The 26,824-nt window shown below is 37.2% G+C and overlaps 2 protein-coding genes across 2 annotated transcripts; one reads left to right on the forward strand and one right to left on the reverse strand.

The window, feature by feature from the left end:
• Positions 1–215: 215 nt before the first annotated feature.
• Positions 216–9,806, forward strand: LOC108678000. Its single transcript, XM_047880148.1, has 10 exons — positions 216–569; positions 2,018–2,163; positions 2,274–2,469; positions 2,909–3,346; positions 4,560–4,705; positions 4,997–5,169; positions 5,501–5,622; positions 7,223–7,381; positions 7,565–7,853; positions 8,026–9,806. Exons 2-10 carry the CDS (start codon positions 2,045–2,047, stop codon positions 8,922–8,924), a joined length of 2,541 nt encoding a protein of 846 aa, XP_047736104.1. The 5' UTR covers positions 216–569; positions 2,018–2,044; the 3' UTR covers positions 8,925–9,806.
• A 506-nt stretch (positions 9,807–10,312) lies between these two features.
• LOC108678011 (malectin-B) lies at positions 10,313–17,362 on the reverse strand. Its single transcript, XM_018166341.2, has 7 exons — positions 17,081–17,362; positions 16,560–16,687; positions 15,924–16,049; positions 15,273–15,461; positions 14,777–14,834; positions 14,152–14,232; positions 10,313–13,987 (listed from the first exon to the last, which is right to left on the reverse strand). The coding sequence occupies exons 1-7, from the start codon at positions 17,187–17,189 to the stop codon at positions 13,848–13,850; spliced, it is 831 nt and encodes a 276-aa protein (XP_018021830.1). The 5' UTR covers positions 17,190–17,362; the 3' UTR covers positions 10,313–13,847.
• Positions 17,363–26,824: the final 9,462 nt, after the last annotated feature.

Consider the following 26,824-nt stretch of genomic DNA (forward strand, 5'->3'; position numbering starts at 1 on the left):
GTAGTGGGCTTTTAGTCAATAGAACGTTGAATATTCTGTTGCACGCAATTTTAGGCTAATGAACCTTTTCATTGAATTTAAGCCTTAAATGATGTAAAAATTACATGAATGTTAACCACAGCAATGACGATTTACAGTTAAAGCATTTATAGCGTTGTACAAGGAACAACATTTAAGAAAATAGCACTAAAGGTATTCAAACAAAACTCTACAGATCCCAAGATGTCTTAACGTTCTATATGTGGTGTGTAAAATTTAAGCAAATTAAAATTATTTTTCTTAATGCACACACACGAAACTCACTGCTTACACTCATCAAAGTGTTCAATTGATTTCATATCATCATGAAATGTAGTTTATTTCCAAATGACAAACCTAAAACAAGCTCGTAAGGTATTTTATGGCCGCGCATTAGCATATCGCAGACCGATTAGCGAGTCATCCTATACCTTGAGCTGCCTTTCTCTGCAGGGAACAGAGCAGCATCAATAACTGCAGACATAAAAACACAGCCTAACGCGTATAAAGATAAAACGCAGCGAATTAGATCATTGAGTGATGAGAAAAAAGTGAGTATCGCTTGCCCTTAGAAAATAATTTACTCGCCTTAGCTTCTCCTTAGAAAAAGATGAATAAAAATACACCTAATATAAGATGCATTCAAATTTAAATGTATTCAATGCAGTATTACAACTTTGAGGCAGATTTTATTCCTATTGCATACATACATTTTTTCAGCAATTATTTTTTTAAGATTTAACCTTGGAGATTGGATATTTCCGTGAGACAAAATCTGTAAAATAACCATCAAGAGATTAAGTTAGATATTGCATCAAATTTTATTTTCATTTTATTTGTATATTTTTTTAATTCAGGCACTTGCTGCTGAGTTTGAGATCATGATCTGTGAATAAATCATGTCATTATCCTGTAGAAATCGACGGAAATTTTGACCTCAGATCTATGAAATTACCCTCATAGATTTACAAAGATGGCTCGTAGCCATTATAGTAATCTGTAAGGTCTTTCAATAGCTCGTAAAGCCGCCTTAACGATGCCTGGAGCTTTCGTCACGAGGCCAACTTTTTACAAATAAATTTAAAATTAAGCAAGAAATCGTAAAAAAATATTAGGCTCCCATGGACATCCCAATAAAGGCGATAAAGGTAAAGATTAAACTGAGAGTTTGCATGGGTGTAACAGGTGAGGCATTTCTCAGCCTAATAGAGGCCCGACTCTAATAAAGATTTTTGCCGGGGCCACAAAATCAGTTTTACGGCCAAAGACTTTCACTTAACAGCAAAAAATATAGCATTTTATATCCATTGAAGCTGTAGAGCGACCCTAAAAGAAAGGTGATGAAGATATCCCATTTTATCGCTTAGGTTATTTGCGATAAAGGCCCAAACTTTCACGAACTGGCTGAATTTTTTAGATTATAACAAAATTTAGCTTTTCTCGAGTTTTGAAATTGTTGCACTTTCTTTACTCAATTTTGAAACAAAAGAGTATTATTCATCATGAAATTGAAGGCAGTATCTGTCTGATGCAGCGTGATTATACGAGAATGATAGTGGTAATCTTGTTAACCGACTATGTCTCATGGTGAAATACGATAATTGACTTATAGATTAGCTGGATAATTTGCCAATTATTTACATTCGATGAAATATATGTACTGAACATAAAATATAGCACTTCATATGAAATATTTGTATTGCACAATACACATATGGCTTATGTCAGGATGAATAATGTGGTAGATCATTATGTACTCAGCGTTGCTGTTCCCAACGCTAATACTTCACATATATGAAGATGAAGTTCGAAACTTCCAACACTGTTCTTTCCTCACTTTCAATCAATCAATGAAAATAACACTGAGCTATAAATATTTTCAGTTGAAATATGGTAATGTGCTGCCGCTGGTAATACTTATAAAGATTATTAAAATTTTGAATTACTTATATTACCCGGCTAGATAAAATTTTAACTTGAGATTGCTCTTTCTCTGCAGGTAATCAGAGTTCTTACTGGCAACAATATGGCGAGGCTGCAGTTGATGGCGCTTATCTTGCTTGTGTCGTCCGTGCGTCTCGTGGACAACCAAGAGGCCTCAACCACCTTCACGTCCGCCGTAACTGAGGCCTCAAATGCTGAGAGGTGAGTGAACGCCTTGTGTAGAAAATTTTGTTACATTTTTTGTCCGTCAAATCTAACGAAAATTCAAATATTCCAGCTTCTACCCGGCTTTAAATCTTGCGATTTTACAGTGACACAACAGTGACAAGTAGAGGCCGTTTGCTGCCGTCACTCTCGATGAGACTCCCGCGACGCAACCGCTGGCGTCAGACGTCAACGAGCGTCAGCAGCAGCGTCAGCAGCAGCGTCGCAACTGACGACGCAACCGCTGACGTCAACTCCCACACCAGCGACGTTCCTTCTGGACCTCCTTTGCAGCTCAGCGACGTAAATTTTCCTTCAAATTTCCTAGTTACATAAATGAAGATATTTTGCAAGTCGGGCTTCCGATGATCATTTGGAATAATATAAATTAGATTATCAATAGATATAACTAAGTATTGAAAAGATATTTATTTTAACTACTTTAAAAATATTTTCCTTTATCAGATACCGTAATTTGAGAACCTTAATCATCACTGCTTGAAGCCAGACTCACAGTCGGCTTGCATTTATGTTGATGGCTGATGTAGCCAGTCATGGGCTGTATGATTATATCTCAAATAACATATTTTAGTGAACGAGAAAGAACGATGTCTGATGAAGTTCCTGGATGCCTAATATTTTTACGATTGCTGATAAAGTGTAAAATTTATTTATAAAAAGTTTGCAACTGACGGAGGCTCCAGGCTTTTCATGAATTATTTTATTAATATTATATTTACAGGCTGAGGCAGAGAAGTCACTATTCAACGGTAAGCGCCAATCACGTCCGCCTAGTTTCGGTCCTCCTGCCATCATCGGCCCGCCGTCCATCGGACCGCCATCGATCATCCCGACTACAGAAGGGATACACGCTGACTTCGGCCTCTTCGGTTCAAATCCTGTGTTCCCGACCATCCCTCGACCTCCCTCATCTCCACCTCCTCCTTTCCCATCCCATCTCCACAACTCGCACCGCCCATTGTCTAGGCCACCCAGTCCTCCGTCCTTACCCATTTCTCCTCCACTACCTCCCAGGCCTCCTGCTCCACCGCAACCACCTGCTCCACCGCAGCCTCCAGCACCACCACAAACTCCACCACCTCCCATGCCACCACCTCCGTCAGGAACCCGACCTCCTGTTAGCATGCACGGCTCAGGCGCGCCTCAAGTCACAGGTTGGGTATTGTCCGCAACTTCCATGTGTAAAAATTTATTTTAATTTGAACATTAATATGAGGCGGGATGGACAGGTAATAATAATATTTAATATAAGAGAGAAAATGTCCCGAAGCTCATATTATGAACCCTATAACAAAATAAAAGAACAAACCTTACTAAAAACCTCAATCTTAATTTAGAAGAAAAACGAAATTTGAATCATCAAGCGTCAAAGAAATTAAATAAGTTTTAAAATAAACAATGTTTTTTGAAAAATTATTGACTCCATTTATGATTTAGGTGTTAGAAATAGCACATCTAAAATTTGCAGTTAAAAAATTATGTAATTTATTATTACATTCTGCTGTTATTCGACCCCGAATGACAGAGGCCATTAGGATAAAAGCTAACATGGAAATGTAAGGTAATAGACGGATGTTCTTTTTCAAATAAGGGAATAATTCCAGAAGCTTCCTTATTATATTAGCCTGTTTTCTAGTAAACGATACCAAATGATCAAATCGCTTCATCATGAATTGTTATGAAAATGAAATAAAATCTTTTCGCTTCACTTTCTGCTTCATTGAACTAAAAGATTTCCGTATCATAAGATGTATACAAAAGCAATATAGATGATGAATTTTTTTCTCTTAAGTTGAACAATGAAATGATATTTTGCAAAGATATCACTGACAACTTGGAGATATAACTGCAAAAATTATCGTTGAACAAAAACTGTAGACACATTTTACTGAACAATTTCTGTAAAAATAATTATTGAACACTAACTTACCTAAACCACTCTGAACAAAAACAGTAGACACATTTTACTGAACAATTTCTGTAAAAATAATTATTGAACACTAACTTACCTAAACCACTCTGAACAAAAACAACCGGAGGTTTTTGAAAAATCGTGTTCATCTACGAGTATAATGAAATAGAACAAATATGTTCATGCAATTTAAATTTAATTCGAGGTGTTTTCAATATTAAGTGACACAAAGTTTAGCCCATAATTTCAAAATAACCACGATGTAGTAATTATTTGCGTTCGAATTTCCACAGGAATACAGAAATTAATATCTACGAGATAAGAATCAATAACTTAAAAGTGAAAGAATTTCGTTCAGAATATTAAATACGTAATGAGAACGATGTCTTGAGGTAGTCCTAATTTCTACCGAATGCAATTTTTGAAAAATCCAAATGTTAACAACTATTGTCTTTTCCAGCCATTCCTATGCCTGACCCTGCGGTTCCCCCTGCTGCTGGGACTGCGTCTACCAGAGGACGCTCTCGTGGACATCCGATGTGAACCTCAAGATCCAACCGCCGAAGACACGCATGCCATCAGCGTTGCCACGTCACAGGAAACAAGGTGCGATATCATCTGAAAATTTTAGATTAATTTTATGAATGTTTCAATTGGGTTTATATATCATAAGTAAGTTATTTTTATAGAATAGTTTTTAGAGCTAATATAAATTTTCATGCAGAACAGTTGTCAAGGAAATTTGTTTTTACTGTAAAAAAAGAAGTTATGAACTTTTATAATGAAATCGGTACGTAAATCCATAACCATTATTTTATTACATGTATTTAAACCACTTAATTAAATTATGTAAACTAAAACTCAATTAATATCATAAGTCCTGCGGTTGCTGGGCAGCTCAGACCGAGAGGCGTCCGTTTTCGAGGGCGGGGGACAAAATTTCCAGTGCGAGATCGCGCTCTTCAGGAAGGACCCGGCGTCGGGGGGGTTCACCCAGCGGGTGCTGGAGGACACTGAGCTGGAGCTGGGCGAGGAGGTGCAGTTGTGGTCCATCGTGAAAGCAAATGACGGTAATAATTCAAAACGATATTCATTAAATACGTCATTAAGTTGGAATGGTATTTATAGGTATCTCATCTTAATATCTTCTTACTCTCGGTTGTTTGACAATCACTTTCCTTCACAAATTTCTCATTTATGTGCACCTTCTTTTTCATTACCAATGCATTTCATAAGTAATTCACTCAGCTCTTCTATAGGCCACATCGCCGAATACTCATAATTATATTGATGTCAAACCGTCTTCATTCTAGTGTGATCAATATTTCAATTGCGTGTACTGTATCATTACAAATATTCCCGGCTATATGATATATGACTACCACCATGTACCACGGTCAGGTTGGGAGTACAGCCGCATGGTGGACGTGGTGGTGCATCGCAGTGGTAGCGGCTCTTCCAGTCATCCGCGCAACACAGCTGTTCTGGTGTTCGCTGATGGCTGCAACAATCCCACTTATGAGGTTATTTTTATTTAAATTTTTTTTATTTACAGTTCACACAATATTAAACTGATGGGCAGTTTTAAACAATTCTTAAACGAGAGTTTTTTTGCTTTGAAGTAGATCCATCTATAATCTACGAATGCGGTGCAAGTGTAATTCTGAAAGGACATCATTTATTTATATAACACAAGTTGCTTACAGTTCCTTACATATATTTACTAGAACCAACAGTATTTAGTATGGTTGGGCACAAAGAGGAGTTAAATTTCAACAGAAACCGGCATTATTGTAATAAATTACATTTTGCCGCATATGTAAGAAATACTCGACAGAATCATTTCTACTATGGCCCATAGAGAAAATACTTAAGGTAACGAATAGGTAAACTTTGAAATATGTCTCTGAATTTTAAACATAGGGCTCACTTTTTAGCCCGTTGAGCATAGAAGAATACTTTTGACTCCTATTTCAATTAATCAAATTCCATCATGTGCATTGTACGGACACGATAAACTTTTTAGTAGTCTCGAACAGCTGACATGCGAAGAAGAAAAGCTCTAATTCTCCACTTTCTTAACAAAATCCCCGCTGCTTTGGAGAAGCAGCCCTGGCTGCGAGACTTGGCATCATTAGATCAACGACCAGTGAGACTCGAGGACGGTAGAGGCGAAACAAATTATAGTCGTTCAAAATTTTTCTACTTGTGGCGACTGTCCCTGTATTTGCGTGGAAATCTTTTCATTCATTTTTATTATTATGAACATTTTGGTTCTTATTTCACTGCCGCAGTTTCGATGTTCTCATGCGCTCTGAGTTTCTGTTTAGTGTTTAATCGTTATAAGTATTGTGCAGAATTTGTCACCTACCTTCACAACTTTATATAAATAACCAAGAGGATCTTGACAAAACTTTATTGTTTTAATTAACGCTTTGGTATTCGATTCCTTCGTAAGTGAACCAATTACTAACCATGAGTCAAAAACTTTATTGACACGTCAATTTTGAGTTTGTAAGGTCCGGTTCTGTCATGGTCCAGGTCTGAAATTCATCACTCACTTAGAACAGATTGTGCATGCACATCGCAAAAAAAAAAACGTTCCACCTTCCTAGTTAACAAAAACGTCTCAAATGACAAACACTTCTTAAGGCTATCCAGCATTTCTCATTCCTATAACTAAACCCAAAAAGAAGGGTCTTCTCTTCTGAAACAATGTTTTAAATAGATCGACTTGACAGGTACGAACCATCAACTGATTTTAAATGTAAAAAAATGGACATCATGTCGAAAAGACCAAGCAACGATCGACTACTAGCTGACTACTAACTCTACGTTGAAACTCACAGTTAAAGTTAAGATTTGAATCTTAATGAATCACAAGACCTCTTCACAAATTAATAAAGATTCGTCTTTAGCATGGTATGTTTCCGATTCCGAATTTAAATTGGTTCATTTCATTAACCTTTCCTTTGACATGGTCATCTTTTCAGATCGTAATTATCTTTCGTTTCCGAATAAGTTTTTTTCTTCTAAAATGCTATCTTCCGGTTTCGAAATCATTTCGTTTCGTCATTTTCTTTGGTTTCGTTGAATAATGTTCCTTCTGACCGCTCATCGCAGGCGATAGCACGCGATAAGCCAGAGCAGACACCCCGCAACCGCCTGCTGAACAAGTTCACGATGCGCGTATTTCTGTTCCAAGACATGCAGCCTGGAGACACCATCATGATCTCTGCCAAGGTGGTCGGGTGCGTCGAGGAGCAGGATTGTCTCGAGCCCGTAAGTTCAGATTCAGGCTAAGAATAAGAGACGAACTTATGTTTCGTACACTCATTTGGTTTCAATTGAAACGGTAAGCGTAAATTTAACATTCAGAATCTCAGCATTACTCAAAACCAAATACTATTTAATCGTCAGCCAATGTCACTCGTGAACTTATTATGGCACATTTGTTTTTGACAGACTCACTGCGCCGGATTTGATCGAGGCCGCAGAAAGAAGCGAGAAGTTCGTGAAGCCTCTGTTTCAGCAGCCTATGGCGCATCAGCGATACAATCGCAAGAAAACACCGATCCCTTCACAGAGAATCCTGTATTCAGTGGAGACCGCAGCACCCAATTAAAACTCACTCCTCCAGCGCCCATACCCCAAAAGATGATGCAAGCTCCTCCAGGGATCATGCATCACAACTCACTATTCAATTCCACTAAAGATTGGAAGAGAAGCTTGTCCATTAATGTTAAAAACCCATGTGAGTATTGAGAAAAATTTGATAGACTAGTAAGACAACATCAATGTACTCATAAATTGTCACGAAATAGCTAATTCAATTTATAACTCATTCTGTCATTCAGTACTTCGCTAAAATTGCCGGACTTGATCCTACGTAAGTTGATCCTTAAAGCGTTTATTTTCTCCAACAGATGTACCACAATCAAAGCTTGCATTGTCAACGCCGCAGTGTGAAATCTATTTGTTCCTGACCGTTGGAGTGGCTTGCGCCTTCTTTCTGGCAACAGTTGTTTTTGTCGTGACACTGTTTGCAAAGCGCAGAAAGCTTTGGAGTAAATTCGATTCATCTGCATCGACGTCGACCACTTCAGTCAACGTTCGTTCAGAAGGCAAAACGCAGCCGGTTACTGAAACTAGCTCTCGCTCTCCCTCGTCTTCTTTGAGTAAATCTACACCTTCAGAAGCCTCCTCGACAGACACAGATGGTGTTGAGCTGCCTTGGCTTCCTGAAGTGGTGGTGCCTGCAACCGTGAGACAAAGGAAGCGTAAAGTTAACTCCGAACTTATGGACACGTTCCAAAACGGCTCTCTGCCTTTAGCATCATGTCCTGCTCTCCTCAACTACTACGGCTACATGGTTGTACCTCGCAAAGTTTCTTCTTCAAACTATGGTTCAGAGGGACGTGCCAGTAAAGTTCGACGAGCTAAGTCACCCATTGGGACTCTGGACCGGCATTTTGACGTCAGTGTTTTGCGCGACATGGATTCAGATTACGACGAAGAATTATTTTCCAATTTAGTAAATTCACGGAATAAATCTTCTCACAAACACCGTTACAAACGCAGACAACGTAATGCCGAACGTTCACGATCACGAGAAGAAAGAAGAAACTCTCATTCAATGACGGAAAAAAATCCTGGTCAACGTCGCAGCCCTGAGAGATCGGCGGATCTGAAGCACCAGACCCTAATTCGCATACCACCTCCATCACCGCCTCTCAGACCAGCTCCAAGGCTCTCTAGACCAGAGCAGCCAAGTGATGATCACTTCTATGAAGTTCCTCAAGATTCTAGGCCTGTCATTGTATAAAAAATAGAATCCGTGAAACAAATACGCGTGAAGAATTATGCCAAGTACAATGTTTGAGCAGAATTGAAAAAGAAAATTTAGAGAATTCCGTTGGAAATCAACTAGTATTTGAAATTTAGACAAGTTCTCATGATTTTTTATAAAAGCGGTGAAGGCATGAGCGGTTACCTCACTAAATTACTGGAACACCAAAAGTACGCTCGTCAATAACGTCAATAGAGAACAATTAAGCACTACATCGCAAATTACTACGCTCGCTTATGCACCGCTTTGAGCTTCATCGTTAATACGAAAATTTTGATTGATTGTATTTGAATTCAATGATTCTGTAACTGACGATAGAGCTGGACTACGAAGTGTGTACTGTAAAGACATGATGAAATATTGTGGAATTTCTTTGATTCTATATTCATAGACAATTTGTGATTCAAGCTATCGATTGAGTCTTAACAACATCAGCGTATAACATGAATTTTTGTTCAGATTTTAATTAAAAATGAAGCGTTATTGATTTGGAGCTTCAGATTAAGCTACATGGTCTAGTTGTGTGTACAGGTACGATGTGACATGCATTACATGTTCAAGGTGTGTGTACAGTGTACAATGTTATGTGTATTTATATTTACTGTTAATTGGTCTGTAATGTAAGTGCAGTGCGTTCCTGTGTAGACGCTCGTGTTAGGGCAAAACTAGAACAGAATTTATGTTAAAACATTATAACAGAGGAATAAAAATTAGACAATTTAAATAATAGAGTAAATAACGTAGCGTGATAATTATGCAAGTAATTCAAAGTATTTGAAACTGATAATGAATGTAAAGGAGCGTAGTTACAGTAAAATATTCTTAGTTGAGGAAGCAATAAAAATTTACCAAGGAGAATATTGATTATTTATATATTTTTTGATTGGTAAACATTGATTGTATAGAAAATTTTCTTACTTTCAAAAGTGAACTAACAATATACAATTATGGCAACAGAAAACTAATTAATATAATTCATGAATCTCTCAATTTGGTTCCAGAATTTTAAAATAAAAATAAATCTAGTTTTCGTTCAGATGCAAGCAAATGTAGGTAGGATTATTAAAATAGGCAATTCATCTCTGCAACGAACATGCGTCACGTGAAATTACCAACAATTGATGACATTAATAATAACTAATTTCAATGGAATTTGCAACGTAAATACCATTTTAAAATTATTTCAAACTGAAGGTGGAAAAAAATAGATAAATTCCAATCATGAGCTATGCAAGTTTCTTCAGAGAATTCTGCTATTTCAGTAGAGAGCATTCAACGGATTCTTGACGCTCATGAATTCACAGGAGCGTACTGAGAAATTTATAGTTCTTGCGCATGAACACAGATTGGAGAATAAGTAAACGTCCCATTTCAATGTTTACTCTAAAATCAATGTGATTACAAAACAAGTACAAACGCACATGCGTGCCGCGATGATGGAGTGAAATTTTCGTTCCTGAGCCCACAACGCAAATGGACAGCAGCGATTAGCCCAATAGGAACTTCATGACGATAGTACAACAGTTTTGCGTCTCCAGCCGACGCAATATGGACAGATTTATGAAGTTTTGAAAAAATCCATGATTTACGGCACACCATCTTTTGGAATGCATTGACCAATGGCATACCAGCACGAGTGTAGCTAACGCCTTGGCAGCCTCGTTAAATAGGACAGCCTTGAGTTCTTCAGACAAGATGACATAATCGATAGAGCAGGCGCCATCTACACAGCGCAGGGCCACTCACAAGAAATTAATCGTGAGATCACAAATCATAATATCGTCTTCGAATTAAAGAAGCCGATCACAGACGTGGAATTAAGGTCATCGTAACAAATGAATAGAATGTAGCTTCAAATGTATTTCTCGGAGTAGGTGGTACATCGTATCTCTTATCAAGCGTCGAAACCTCGAGTAATTTCTATATTCCTTCCATAAACGGTAACGATAATCAGTCAAGTGATTCTAAAAAATTGAGAAGAATTAAGGAAGTGGCTTGGACCGTAAAGATTGTTTTCTGATCGGTCATGATATGAATTTCAAGGAAACAAACCACGTAAAGCCTCAGGTGACACAGAGAGACCTGTAGTACGCTTAGTACTTAGTACAGGCACGCTTAGAGGAAAATCTGTCCCGCTTTGACTGTACGACTCTTAGAATAAAAAAATTGCTGCATGAACACTCACACATTTAAAAATAAATAGAACAACACACGCATAACAACAACAAACCTTACATAGGAGACCATCAAGCATTGAAACACAATCAAATAATCATGAAACGAAAGATGTCTATGATAAAGTTTGAGGAAATGTATTTTTCAATTAAAAATGTAAACGAAAATAACGAAGAGAATAATACTGAATATCAAAAGCTGAGAATTAAAATGTTTTGTGCCGCTATCAAAGTTGAGAAGAAGTAGCAGGTTTTTTAGCGCTTTATGAAATCATGATCTCGCTTGAGTGCGGGTATTTCTTATAGAGAATCTATATAGGATAGAAAGGCCCTAATTGTCCCGCAAATATTTAAGTACGTCCGAAAACAAGAAGTAAAAACGGTAATCGAGGAGCTCGCAATCACTTGAAAATTCTTAAAAAATAAAACCAAAGAAAAAAGATTAGCTGATGATGGAAAATCAATAGAAATAGTGGAATGTAAACGAGCTAAACTCGGGCCCGTAACTTTGAAGTCATCGTGCCGTGACATGAAGGGGACCAAGCTCTGCTCTCCAAAGAAAAAAGACGAGATCTAAAGTGAATACAAAATCGGGTGCATCATCATAGGTGAAGTATGCACGGGGAGAGAAAAAAAGGCGAGAAATCTCCACAAAAAGCCTAATGCGAAAATATTTTTCACAGTCAAGTGCACTCAATATGTGTCAACTCAAACCTTAGAAGCACACAAAAGGGCAAGGCCTCGTAAAATCCACACAAAGACAGCATGAAAAAACACCTCTTCAATCCATGCTAATTTATAGCACACATATAACGCGCGACAACATAAAATAAAATTCATCAATGAAATGAAGTCGCACATAAAGATTAATGAAGAAGGTAGCACAGATACTTCAGAAGAAAAGCCGTAACATAATAAACCAAAGACCTAAAACAATGGAGTAAATCAGATAAAGTCGCTGGAAATTGAATCAATGTCAAGTTATATAATTAAATCATATCAATAAACGGACGAAACAAAGCCATGTATGCGGTAATAAAACATTCCCAGCACATGGCGAAGAAAACTTATCGTGAAGACCAAGACTTATTATTACCAAATCCTTAACGAGTTTAAGAGCCTCATATATTAAAAATATCTCATCCAGTCAACATTAAATTGATAAGCGATCCAATTGGAAGTAAAATCCATATGGCTGAGCTTGAAGATATTGGATATCGCAATGAAAATGAGTTGCACCCACCAACATTTCTGACAAATAATCTATTTGTCTTATTATATTTATTGGTAAATATACCAACAAATACTTGTTGGTACTTGAATCAACACTCCACACGTTAGGTGCATAACTAATTACGTCACTCATTCACAATAACACAAAAAGCAAAGGGTTTCACATCTGATTATTGTGCAACACGACACATTAACACAGTCTCATATTAGTGAAGCAATCAACACTCGTAGTGATGGTAATCAAAGTGCACAAGGAAATTTTGGAAGCTGAGAGGACGCATCTGAGAGTAATTTTGGACAGAAAAGTCAAAAGCTAAAAAGGTTTCTGGCACTCGGACCAATTCATAACCACGAGAAATTAATCACCAAAATAACAGCTGAAAATGACACTATTGAAAAGCATAACATGAAAAGAAATTAGATATTTATAATATCTAGATAACACTGTGCAACCTTTAATTCGCATTACAAACTTTGAACGACCGACGTTTGAATTTACATCAGTTTTGGGTGGTAACATCGAACTGATTTAGGTTCATGAGATATCGGATGCGGCCGGGAATGTTGCCTTCGTAATTTTTCAAAGCAGCGGCCGTCGCAATAAGAAGAACCTCGTTACCCCGGACGGCGATAATAAGAAGGTATTGATAATACAGAACACTTTCATTCAGAAATGAATATTGAATTCCATGCCAATACCTTACAGGTAATTTATAAATGAGTAAAGCCGCTGGAGCATTAAATACAACAAAATTAAGAGAGTTGCTCCAGTGACACTAAATATGGTATAGTCACCAGCACCAAAACAGCTCAAAGGCAGATATATCAAATGGAAAATATTACAAGAAAAAAATGCCATAGCGACTAGGAGTTTCCACACAAGACGTATTACAGACGTAAATACCGTACGAGTTCTTTCTGAGCTGTCGATATCTTACGCAATATTGGACGTGGCAGATTAGGGAAACGTTATTTTCTAGAAGAAAAACCAAGGCCCACACGTACGTATGTAGGAGTCTTTAAGGCCTCATCAACAATGATAGAACATCAAATAAATAAAATAATTGTGGGTAAAATATCATATACTGTATAGAGTAGGAATAACAACTAACCAACTAATTTTGATTTTAAAACTTGAATATAAAGAACAGAAAACAGAAAAACACCATAGCTTATAACGACGAGGCAAAAATGAGCTTTGGTGAAAATATTTGATATTAAAACAGGGGAAACCAGAATAAATTAAACCAATATTCCTCCAAAACGAGAAAAAATCAAACACATTTGAAATAATTAAACTTGCATTTCACCTCAAGTTTCTTAACTCATCATAAATATTCAAGCATACAAATTTTTTATGTCTCCGCATTCACATGCTTAGCATGTGACGCTTGCCGAAAAAAAACGTTGAATCTTGCAGTATCCAATCTTCAACAAATTATAAATAATAATAATAAGACATTATGTCGCAGCGCTGGAAGCAGAGGCGCTATCACATCCTGCAGAGACAGAAGACGATGGGAATGGCGGCTCCGACGGCGGCCACTAGAGGCAGGAAGGTGCCTGTGCTCTCGTCGCTGCTGTAGGGGTCGGGAGTGCGTGGACCGCTTGACACCTTGCGGGCTGTTGAACCTGAAAATGGAATGCAAAATCTGTACATCATCACTGTTTACAATAGAAGACTTAGTCTTAAATGAACACCAGGAGTGTCTTAAGACTTGGCAAATTATTATAATTTATTTTTATGGGAGTTATTGAAATTATTTGCCAGACAGGAAATGTATGCAAGCACTTACCTGACATTGGTGGCTGCGCTTCCTCCTCCGGCAGCAGCTCAGACTCTTCTTCTAGCGGGAAAGGAGGCAATGACGGCACGTCTGGAAAATTCAAAGTATTTCAGATTGGAAAAATATGAGTGAAATATTGCAATTGAGGATGCCCAACTAGGGAGAAGATTTGCCCCAATTGAGGGCCTTTCTGCCCCGATTGAGGGCCATGAAGAAGCTAGCAACCCACTGTTTTAGGGAACATCTGCCGTTAAATCACTCTTCTTGGCCTATCCGAAATGATTTACTCCATCAGTGAATCCATGACTAAGTATTCACACTAATCCCATTTTCAAAGATAGGACAATAAGGTGAAGCGAAGATGACTGTTCTGATTACTAAGATATTCTTCTCAGATGGTGAATGTTCCTCAAAAAATTTATTCCAATAATGCAAACCAAAATGAAAGATACAAGTGATTAGATGAATGATTTATATTCAGTCTCCAGCAAATCTTTGCCTATCGGCATAACTCAACACTCAGAGTTATAGATATTTACCCAATTGTTCATAGCGAGAGTGAAACCAAATAAATTAGCAATGAATGAAAAAACGTACGAGCCATTATTAATTATTTGACGTTATGTAAGCCCACCTTGGGGGGTGCCTCGGAGGAGGTAGATGGCATTAATCTTAGGATTGTCTCTGGGGCCCTGAAATACAATGTCCCTTATTATAGAAATGGATGTGCAAACATGCATTCAGCATTAATTTATTGTACAATATTATTCAATCATTATGAATAACCTGCTAAAAATGGAAGCAACCAATATTTTCATATGGGAGTCAGAAATCTGCATAAATATCAAATCACATGTTTACTGTAAACACTAATCAAATTAGAGAATACAACTGCATCATATGATAATTAACTGGAGCTTTAAACTTAAAGTTTAAACGGAGCACATTGAAGGTGGAAACCACAAAGAACAAATTTGTTTTCATGCTTCGTGAAAATAAATTGAAAATGCAAAATTCCAGATTAATTTTGCCTATAAATTCAGTTATAATACAGCATCAATCATCAACCAACAACCAGCAAAAATTTTCATGTTTTTTCTTCTCAATCCATACTTCCAATTATCAGTTACCTTCATGAAGTCAAGTCGGACTGAAGAATGTGTCGCCAATGGGGTTTTTGTTCCATCCCTGAGTGTGATGTAACGTGAGTCTGAGATGGTGAAGGCAATGAGCTCTTGATGCGCTACACCGCGACCCACTTGTGCAAAGATGTCAAGCTCAGAGATGACCGCAACTCCATTCAAGTGCACATTGAACACCTGCAGGATAAGGTAATATTCATTAATTCTGTAAAAGGAAGAACAGGTTAGGTTCATGTTCAAACAACTTCTTGTTGTTTGTTTTGTTTGTCTGCTACAAATCTTATAATTGATATTTAACACACTCCTACCTTCCAATCGATCTGAAATTTTGCAAACTTGCATGAAGTCAGAGGCGATGCATGAATCAATTTACAGAATAAATAATTTTTAAAATTTAACTTTTTTATATATATAAAAAATTCTAATTAATTTTTATTTAATTTTTTAAAATAAAATTAGAAATTCATTGTACATGTGTAACATCAGAGACACTGGATTCTTCAGAAGTGCTGTCTTTAAAAAGTAAATTTCAAACGCATATTACTATTACCGTACTTGGGACACTCAAAGTGCAGAAATATAAGATTTCTGTTGAGAACAAAAAATACAAATTATTCTTATGACACTATGTTGGATTACCTTCTGGTCAGGTGCATTGAAGTAGACCTCAGCAAACTTGAGCACAAGCACATAGTTGCCATCACCGCGCAAGGGGAGATCGTAGCCAAATGTGGAGTGATGGTAACGCTCCGTCTGGTACAGGATCTGCAGCAGATAGGACGTCAGCTTTGAAGAGCTACCACTTGTACTGATAGATGGTAAAGCATCAAGTTTTCTTATTGAATGAGAAATTAAAAATATCTGAGCAGCACATTTTAAAATAAAAGATTACTCTTCAAGTAAAAATGAACATCCAAATGAAAGAGATGAATAATTTAGGCAGTGCATGCAGGCTTCAAATTGTCAAATGTATAACAGTAATTTAAATCTTCTATGAAGTAGCAGAAATTGTCATAACTTAGTAGAATTGAGTAAAATATAAATTGAGTAAGACATAAATTGATCAACTCAATGGTAACTTCCCATATTAATGGAAAAATTGAGAGCTGAAAATTTCAAGAAGTTGAATCTAACCAAACAAATTGCAAACAAAGCCTTTACCTTCTATTCTAAAAAATTTGGACTTATCAGTCAGCATATCAAATTATTGTTGCTACACTGGAAGCAATGAGAATACATACATAATTCAGGACACTCAAACTTTAAATTTCTTACTTGATCAGCAGGAGGCACTCTGGCAATTATTAGGTTCTTGCCAAAGTCAGACGCTGTTCCAACATCTTTGTCAGCAAGTGGATCTCTTGAGTATCGGATGCCATGAATGTCTGTGTGGGCTTCTCCACCTTCATAAACATAAAGCAAAAAAAGAAAATTATTTTCTTGTTGATACTATATAAGAATGCAAAAAGAAAACAATTACAGAATAAGATTGCAGAACAATGAAAAAGTAGATTGGTTAATCGATAAGGCAAATGGGACTAAAATCATCATCCTTCTTTTTCTTCATATAGTGTTTGGGATAAGAAACTTAAAAATATAACCTCAATTAAAAATTGTTTTAATTGTAACTTTTTTTGAAGTTTCAACAGATTTGGGCCAAGTCTGAGAGACTTAACTAACAAGTAATACACAGTTAGAAGTTCTTAATGATTTAAATATAACATATATAGAGCATTTTAGAATTGATTTCAGGTAAGGACAGCTAAAATTTAATTAATATAAAAAATAACACATACCTGCATTAATGGCATAAATCACTTCACTTCTTGCCAGACATCGGCTGCAGTTCAGCAGCAACACCAACAGAGCCAGAGTGATTTCAAAAGTTTTCATAATGACATGCATTTTGTGTCAACTGTGGGTGCAAAAATTCTCTCTGATAATATAAACTGGATAAACGTAGGTAATCAATAATCAGCGAGTTTGTACAGTTTAAGCTAGTCAAATTTTGAACTTTTACTGGCCAATTTGCTGCAGTAGTACCATATGTATTATATCAAGTTGACTTTAATCTGGAAGCAATATTCACAAATTGATAAAAAAAATTTATTGGTTTGGTGCAGAACTTTCAGCCATAACTTTTATAGTAGACATACGTAGGCAGGTCTATGAATTTCAATTTGAGATTTGAAAAGATTAAATTGAAAAAAATTAAATGGAAATAATTGCTAAATAAATTAATATTTGGATATAACAGTCACTTCACACTTGGGAACTGATCACTCCAAGCCTTGAAGAGATCAGTTTTGGAATGACAATTATAGCCAAATTAAAATTTATTCAGCAAGTATTTATAACATGAGAGATACCTTAAAGTCTCTTGATGTTAACAGCATTGAAATCCATGCAGAAACATAAATTTTAATATTTTTTAGGCTGAATTAGGTTCCTAAAGACTTGAAATCAGACTTTGTTGAGGCTTCACTTTCAAATTTTTGAAGAAACTGCTGCAGCAGCTTGTACAGCAGTACAGCTGGCTACCAACTCAACGTTGGCCTGCCGCTTTTGTTCATTTTGTTTTCATTTACCTTTTGTTTGGGAAGGAGCTAGTGTGTTGTTTAGCAGTCCATAAAGTAGCATTGACAAGTTCAAAATGTCATTTGACCATGTTCTTTTACATTACCTTTTTTTTAATTTCATAAAATTTTCCACTTCCACAATCCGCATATACCGTTCCTGCCAAAATATCCAGCAGAAGGTGATCATTGTAATGTAAAAAAGTCAGCTTAAATGTTTTGTTGAAGATCGCCCATAGCTGCATTCACGTCAGACTGCATTAACAGATTTAACACATTGGCCGCGATTGCTGATTTGGCCCGATTGCCGTACGGGCGATAGGTTCAAACTTGTATATCTCTCTTATACACATCTAGATGTGTATAAGAGACAGCTGCCAGACGGAGGCTCCCTCACCTTTTCTGCTAAGGGAAGGGGAATCTCGGCCTCCTTTTCCCCCTACCCACATCTTTGGCCACCTATCTTCCCTGGGGCTCCTTGTGGCCTGCTCTCCTCCCATCTCTTCTTCCTGCTCGTTCTTCTTCTCCTGACCCAGGGTATACACCCCAACCTTGGCCTGCACTCCCCCTGTTCCCTACCAGTCATGTGGAGTGGACATTCGTTCTGGTGCACCTGGTGCGGTGCCTATATCCATAAGCGATGCTCTGGCCTGCGCTACATTAGACTCTACACCGAAGATTGGATCTGCCCTATGTGCAGATGGTCTGTCCCGTCCCCAGCCAGACCCTCCTCCCCCTCCCCCTCACCCCCCGACNAATGGTCCTATCTTACCCCACAAATGGTCCTCTCTTACCCCACAAATGGTCCTCTTTTACCCCCATAGTTTATCAAAAATAGCTTTTAAATGAATATATTATTGTGCATAAGTATACATGGAGTATTTTGGTCAAAATTTTCATCTTTTGCAGCCTGGTCCCATCTTACCCCAATGGGGTAAGAAAGGACTGGTCCCAATGGGGTAAGATGGGACCAGCTCACTTTTTTTAATCTGTACAGAAAACTGTATTGTATGCAAAAAGTCTGAGTTGTAGCTTTGAAGCCCATTGCATAACCACACCTTGTGATAAGTTTAGGATTTTTTAGTTATTCATGGTATAAATGCTACATGCCTGTTAGTGATTTTGGTCCTGTCTTACCCCATCTGACTATATATGGTAACAAGCATCAGTGATAAATTAGGGAGGGAGTGAAACAGTAACTCGATATAGTAGTACGGTATAATTGTTTTTCAATCAGGTATGAAATATAATAATGTTGGCAACACCCAGTTTTGTAGTTTCAGATCAATAAAAAAAATATATTTTTTTTTCTTTTCATGCAAAGATAGATAGGTACATATATTGCTTACATCAATGGACACAAATTTCGTAATTTTTGTATTACTTGCATTTGAAAATAAAACTATTTCCCTAAGCAGTAGTTGTCAAGCAGTCCCTTCAAAGCAATCCCTAACATGCCTATTGAATTGTATCATTGAAATTTGAAAGAGTAATAAGATTTTATAAAAATGTGTATTTTTCATAGGAATGTACCATATGTGTACACATTGCAATTCTGAGAAGTACAGTGTATACATATATGGCGCACATCATGGCCAACGTGTTAACACACCTTGTAAATGGCTTTTCATGGCTGAGACATGGAATTTACGGTTTAAAAAAATGGAATCACAGCTCAAAGAAATGGGATCATGGCTGGTAAATCCATAAAACCATGGCTCGAAAAATTCAGTCGCGACTTGCCAAGTAGATATATTCCATGCCTGAATTAGTAGCATGATCAGTTCCAAAATATTAGCTATATATAAAGTAAAATTTAATTAGAGAATTAATAATACTTTAAGATTATGTGCATCTAAAAAAAGGGTGTTTTTTTTTTTTAATTATATGTTTTTTTGGGATGTAGATCAAGAATCTGAAATCCATTTTTGGCGGTCGGCATCGGAAATTTTCAATAGAACCTGTTCCTAACTGGACCTAACCTGCGGTTTTAGTTGATTGGCTAGGTTTTTCCGGCCGCCGGACGGACTCCAAAGATAGAAAAAACCTATTGGCTAGGTTTTTCCGGCCACCAGACGGACTCCAAACATAGAAAAAACCTAGCCGATCAATGAAAACCTTGCAGGTTAGGTCCAGTTAGGAACAGGTTCTATTAAAAATTTCCGATGCAGACCGCCAAAAATGGATTTCAGTTTCTTAATCTACGGTACACCCCAAAAACATATAATTAAAAAAACAACCTTTTTTGGATGCACTTAATCTAAAGTAATACCAGATAATTTTAAAACCAACATGATAGCTATGTGGCGTGCACAGGACAGCACATGTTCATATATTAACTTTCTGGCATCAGAAGCAGCCTACCTGTGCCTCACCTACCACACTTTGTAATAACTATATCTGAGACTGTATTCAAGTCAGAATTCTCTAATTCATTCCTATTCAACTGGGGACTGGAGGTTAAAGACACACTAATCAAAATTTTGTTTTGTAAGAATTTTGATGAAAATTATCTTTGCAACACATCTTGAAGAGTGAAGACTGCTGCTTGCTGGCAACCCACACGGTCACACGGCCATGGTGGTTTTTTAGGAAATCCTTGGGCATTTAGCCCCAGTGCCGCCCCCAGCACTCCAGCAGGCACACTGTGGCGCTCCAAAGCAAAAAAAAACAGCCTCCCAGGTAGATCTAGGTTTTTTGCTTCCTGCTAGGTTTCTAGGTTTTTCATTAACAAACTGATCCTAATTTAATTTTTTTCAGAATGATGCACTGAAAGCAGAAATCGGTCATTAATTATTGACAAGAAAGGGAGAACTGCTACGCTACGAAGACTTACGCGATGGAGCCATTTACAGGAGATAAACTGGGAGGTTGTCTGACAGAGGCTGCGAGCCGCTCCTCTAATTTAAGTTCGACGTTCACAAAACTCAAATTACCAAGGTAATTTAAAATTGATATGTAATTGCACCGTGGTCACACCTGGTGATGCATCTTGACCCTTGGCTTTGCCACTCTGCAGAGAGTGGATGAATATTGCAAGATCTTTGGCGACGCTTCAGTAGCCAAATTTTCGGCTTCAGAAGATCTTGCCGACACATTTAGATTGAAATTCTTGCATTTAATATATTTCTCAGTCTTCAGGACTGGAGGTTAAAGACACACTAATCAAAATTTTGTTTTGTAAGAATTTTGATGAAAATTATCTTTGCAACACATCTTGAAGAGTGAAGACTGCTGCCTGCTGGCAACCCACACGGTCACACCTGGTGATGCATCTTGGCCCTTGGCTTTGGAGTTTGGATGGATAGCCGATAGGTAGGTGCTGTTGCGGATGCCGGAGTCCGGACAGTGTTGCCTGTCACTGTCAGTGTCAGTAACATTTTTGGTCTACAAATGCAAAAATTAGCAATGCATTTACAGTTTAACAAACTCTGCACTCTGCAGTGCAAACTGGCCATTGGGCATTGGCCAACAATAGTCAAGAGTGACGCCGACTCTCGTATTCACCAGAGGCCATAGTGGCAAAGCAGAGAGTTTTTTAGACTCTCCCTCAAGTTCAGTTTTGACCAGAGGCTCGTTTGCCGCAGAAAGTCTAATTTATCTACTCAAGACTCAAGAGCTTATTAATGATGCCAAAATCTTTTAAATTGGCTCAAAGCCAGATAGCCTCATAGGAAAACTAGCAATGTTAGTTAAAAAAAAGTGCTAAAAATCAGTGTTTTAGGATTTAGGTAGGGACATAATTAATTGGATATAGCCTTAGAGGCTTAGGGCCTAGGTATAGGAAAAAATTCATTGTTTTTTCACTTCTATTTGCATTCTAATTATATTTAGATGATACCTACATCCATAGTGGCAAACCAGAGATTTTTTAGAATCAGTTCATTTTTAATTTCCTCATTTACCCAAGATTTAAAGCAATTTCTTATGTAAGATAATGCTGGTATCCAGGATACTTTACTAATCTACTTATAGGACTAAAAATGAACTTGAGAGAGAGTCTAAAAAATTCTCTGCTTTGCCACTATGCCTACATCCTACTTTTCTAGATTTTTTCTCTGCCAGTCTGCCAGCAGCCAGACACATAATTTTCACATTAAGATCAAATTATCAGAGGAAACATTTTTAGTACACATACTACGGTAAGTAATTTTTGTGCAAAAGGTTTTCCGCTTCGTCAACAGCAGCCACTTCATTCTCACGAACCATGAAAGTTGTTATCATGGTTGTACTACCTTAGTATAAGTATATAATACTACTAACTACTCTACTAGTTCAACCATGGTTGCTATGGCCACGCCACGAACATCATCACTCTATCCAACCTTTCGATTTGCATCGGTTTATGAATTTGAACGATAGGACTCTTCCCCAATTGGTTGCTCCTATCATAGGAGAAACAATTGTGGAAGAACCGGTGACTTCATTCCAGAAGAGGAATCGCTGCTCTGCTGCTCGCTGGAGCCTGGAGGAAGAGCAGACAGGAGCAAGGCTGCTGGCCTTCTACTTGATCAGAATATCAGATGACCGCTAAACGGAAGACGAACTAAAATCCGGAGTCTCACAAAAAAAAGTATCTGCTGAACAATTAATACCATGGTTGAACTATATAATACTATTAAACTATTAATACCATGGTTAAACTATATACTAGTTCAACCATGAATTAATACAATGGAAATAAAATTTTTTTAACAATTAAGTGGAATAATTAGTTCTACGCTCAACCATATTGGTCAAAGTGTGTTGCTTCTGGAATCAAGTTTCTTTTATGCGTGTTCACTGTTCAATATGTCTATTACTTGTTTACGTTTTAGGCTCTGTTTCTAGAACTGTTGTGTTGCCCGGCCCCTTGGCAACTCCTGTAAGCCTGATATGCCTTTGCCATTTAGTCTTGTATTAGCTTCCTCCAAATAAAGTTCTCAAATTTTATGTCCGTTTCTGCTTTTTTTTGCACCCTATTGGAAGGATTGCACCCTGTTGGAACATGAGGACAGGGTGTATAGTGAGTACAATGGTTACTAATTAGGAGTCTTTTTTTCATTTATTCAGTCACATAGTACCGAGTAAGCGGATGAAACTTCATGGAGATGAACTGCAGAATTCCACCTTGCATATCAGTGTATATATTTATATATATATTATATAATTGTCTCAAAGTAATCCATCATTTTTCATATCTTCATTTGAAATGGGTTCAAACGCTATCTTTTAAGGAAGTATTTCGATATTTCCATTCAATGATACGCAACTCTCCTAATTAATTTCTCAATCTTGCTGCATTAATTGGGTGCTGAGTTACTAGTATAACTGGTGACATTAGGCTTTCGCGGTTTACTTGTAACGTTTACATTATAAATGAAAATCCAATGTTCGTTAAAAAGATAATGGATATGGAACAAAAATATCAGAACAATTGAAATACTCAATTTTGTATCAATTAAAGAGGAAGAATGATGAAGTTACCACTATGATGACATTACACGGCAACAATATTGTGGTAACAATTCGGCAACAACGACTGTTAGATGAACTGAATTATGCAGCATTAGACAGCCGAGGATGCGGTGCATTGTCTAATGAGGCTGTATTATCCTGAGAGGGATATATATGTGTCGAAATTCCTATTCGTTGCCTTATTAATATTGTCTACGCGCACGAATTCGATGTACATTGATCTATTGTTAGGACGAACGATGGTTGAAAGCAAAGTAACGTGATTTGCAATGCTTGTATTTTTTATATATACATAAAGTTGCAAAGACAAAATTTCAACCTGCTCGCTTATCTGAGCCATAGAAACAGACAAAAATTTAAAAATGTCCAGATAATTGATATTTTACGTAATGCATTATTGAATATATAATTCATTTTCTACTATATGTATTGCGGTATATTCTCAAGCTACGAAGATACAATTAATCATCTTATTCGGATACATGCATCCATGCATGCATCAGTTGAAGTGAATATCATGAAATTTTTTCCTTATTGTTTTCACAGGTACATTGCATTTGGTACCATAATTTATTCAAGTTTTCACCCACCACTTATCTCATTCTATTTACTAAAATTCAGCAATTCTTCACTTGTATGGCCGTTCAGGTATAAATACATTGCAGTAATGTCGTCGTTGAGCATGTTCTTGTAGTAGTGTTATTTTATTTAAAATTGTTGTATTCATATTTATTGGAGCTGCCAACTCGAGTTTCGCTTTCAACACAGCAACAGTAAGTTGGTGTGTGTTGGAGTGGGTATCTTGAATGCACGTAGTTCATCGTGTGCTGAAGCTCTAGCTGCTCCTGGAATCTTGCTTCCAGCTGCGGAAGCTTAATTCTACGATGAACGATATTGTAGCCAAGNAATGCCATGATTGGCCGCTTTACGTCAGGCGTTCCTTTTTAGTTTGTCCAGCCCTCTAATTAGTTCCCATAGGATTTGTTAAAGGGCCTAAAAACTGCCCTTCTTTGGGAAGCTGTCACGAAATCATTTTTCGACGCACAGGGATGATTCTGGTACCGTTGAATGCGTTGAAAAGTGAGCTTTAAGATGAGCCCAAAAAGTGGAAAACGCCAAGATTGAAAATTTTAGGTTAGCCGGTCCCCTTAATGTGTGTAACAATTCCACGTTGAATTTACTAGAGTAATCCCCTTTAAAAGTGAGGGCGCACATTTTGTTCCAGCAAGACAGTATTTCCAAAAAACCTGAGTGCCTTTTTGGCGATATTAGGACGAGCCTTTATTTTTGAGTAGGTGAACAATTAACTTCTGTTGAAATTTAAACAGAATAAGTCTTGAGAGGGAGGACGTTCACCTTGGCAAAAACGGTGTCCATGACCCCGTACATTGCGGATTTGATGCCGACGTAAGCGTACTGTCCAGATACAATTTTTTCGGATGCGTTGATATAATCGTTCCCCCATGAGCCGACGTTTCGATACAGCTTGCCGAATGTGGAATTTGGTTCTGCCTCCTGGAGACAAAAAGTGTTAATTTAGGTTTCGATTCGAATAATAAATATCTTCGGGTAATAATATTCGAATTTATTAGAGCTTTTCGTAATTTCTATAGTATTTTTAGTCTATAAGATAATTAAATCGGACAGCATATGTTAAAAAACTTTTTAATTTCGCATGCTCTAAAATAACAAAACCAACACGAGAACTTTCAGTCGTGATTTCCAGCATTTCCAGTAAAGTTCGCGAATGTGATGCTTATACCCTTGACAAAAAGTCCAAAAAGGCCACGAAGCAAAATTTCATACCCATCAGGAATCCATACTCCAACTTAGTGCATTAGAGCTTCCACGAATATATTACACCTCAAGAATTTAAAAGCACAGAAAACAGCCAAGAAATTCACCATTTCTTAAGAATGAAAACGTTTCGGAGTCCAGCTCCATTGTCAGTTCAAACCCTATAAGACAAGCAGAATCAATTAGAAAACTAAAATTCAGAAGCTAAAAACCTAAGGTGACATAAGAAAAAAAAATACACATGAGTTGACAGGCCTATCTATTTACAATTTCAATGGAATAGGAGCTAAAGGCTGCATTTCAACTAGATTTCTGCTTAAAAATATACAGGGATTCTAAAATTCGTAGGTAAGTAACACCGGTCATGAAAGCTAGTACTCAAAAATCACTATCGGACACCGGGACATTGCATTGCTATGCATAGACGCGCACAGCTGGATGAGGAGGATGGGCAAGTAATATTCACGTTCTAAAACTTCTGCCCTTATGCTCCGCCAGCCTAGTATAAAAATTGCAAGACGTCATACCGACGTACGCTGATGCGCACTACGCACAACTGTATCTATATACTCTGGACGAACGAATAAAAAGTGGGAGAATAACTTTATACTTGATATCGAAGAACGAGCCGAGTTTAAAGTTATTCACCAACACCACTTGCAGAATAACATTCGGAAGATATTTGCTGAACAAAACTTTTAATTCTTTAGTCATAGTCTCAAATGCATTACCGAAGGAGGGAAAAGAAGAATAAATTAGGTTCCTTCTGTCACAATCGGGAAAAACTTCATTATATTGCCTATAGAAATGAATTTCTTAACTTGAGTATAAACGAATTGTGACGGAAACCCATTTAATGAAAAGATGCTACGCAAAAATTCAAGTTCTGTGTGCATAGTATTGAATGCTGAGCAAATAAGGAAACCATGATATATTAAAATTTTAATCCCATTCAATTTGAAACGAAATGAGCAAAAACTAAAAAAGCTAGTGCTTAAGTCGATGAACGTTGACTTCCGGAATACAGAGGTCTGGAAACAGCAATTCGATTTTGTAACATTACAATCGAGAAAAGATAAACTACTGTTGATTTCAAGCTTCATGGTGAATTTTATTGACTGATGTTGGAGGTTAAGATAATCAAAGAAAAGGCCCACATGAGAGGGATGTTTTATAAGTAAAAAATAAAAGAAGTATCATCGACATATCGGTTTAGAAAACAGGCTTAAAATCAAGGGGACAATTAGCCATCCCTTTAGCCTCATGAAAACGCTTGCAAATATTTGCAAAAGTAGGACCGAGTGGGAGACTCATTCCCAAGCCGTCAATTTGTCTTTAAAATTTGCCGGTAAATACGAAACAAGAGTTTAAAACAGACAATTCAAGAAGAGATTTAAAAAAATGCGGTTCAAACCCATGACAATGTCATTAGTCTCTCTGAACAAAGAATTGAGGCAAATATCAGTAGTTTCATGGAGAGGTTTATTTGTAAACAAATTCTCTACATCAAATGAAGCCATATTTAAATCCTGAACATTCGTGAAACTCTTCAAACGGTTTGCGAAAACAAAAGAATTTTCTTCCCTATATTGGTTGGTTGTCAAACAGTTCAACAACCGGGACCAAAAATCTAGCAAGCTTGAAACTCGGAGTGTTGTAAGCAGCAAAATGGCACGAAACTGCAATTTCGAAGCGAAATCTGGCTTACAT

The sequence above is a fragment of the Hyalella azteca genome, unplaced genomic scaffold (genome assembly GCF_000764305.2).
Source record: "Hyalella azteca isolate HAZT.00-mixed unplaced genomic scaffold, Hazt_2.0.2 contig4689, whole genome shotgun sequence".
NCBI lineage: Eukaryota > Metazoa > Arthropoda > Malacostraca > Amphipoda > Hyalellidae > Hyalella > Hyalella azteca.

What these genes read in the sequence shown, in the direction of transcription:
- LOC108678000 (XM_047880148.1), top strand. Translation starts at nt 2,045, where the DNA reads ATGGCGAGGCTGCAGTTGATGGCGCTTATCTTGCTTGTGTCGTCCGTG. An exon ending in CGCCTCAAGTCACAGGTTGG is followed by an intron (nt 3,347 to 4,559) that starts GTATTGTCCGCA and finishes TGTCTTTTCCAG; the next exon opens with CCATTCCTATGCCTGACCCT. An exon ending in CATCGTGAAAGCAAATGACG is followed by an intron (nt 5,170 to 5,500) that starts GTAATAATTCAA and finishes TACCACGGTCAG; the next exon opens with GTTGGGAGTACAGCCGCATG.
- LOC108678011 (XM_018166341.2), bottom strand. Translation starts at nt 17,189, where the DNA reads ATGCATGTCATTATGAAAACTTTTGAAATCACTCTGGCTCTGTTGGTG. An exon ending in GAGTGCCTCCTGCTGATCAA is followed by an intron (nt 16,050 to 16,559) that starts GTAAGAAATTTA and finishes TATCTGCTGCAG; the next exon opens with ATCCTGTACCAGACGGAGCG. An exon ending in AGCGCAGCCACCAATGTCAG is followed by an intron (nt 13,988 to 14,151) that starts GTAAGTGCTTGC and finishes TTCCATTTTCAG; the next exon opens with GTTCAACAGCCCGCAAGGTG.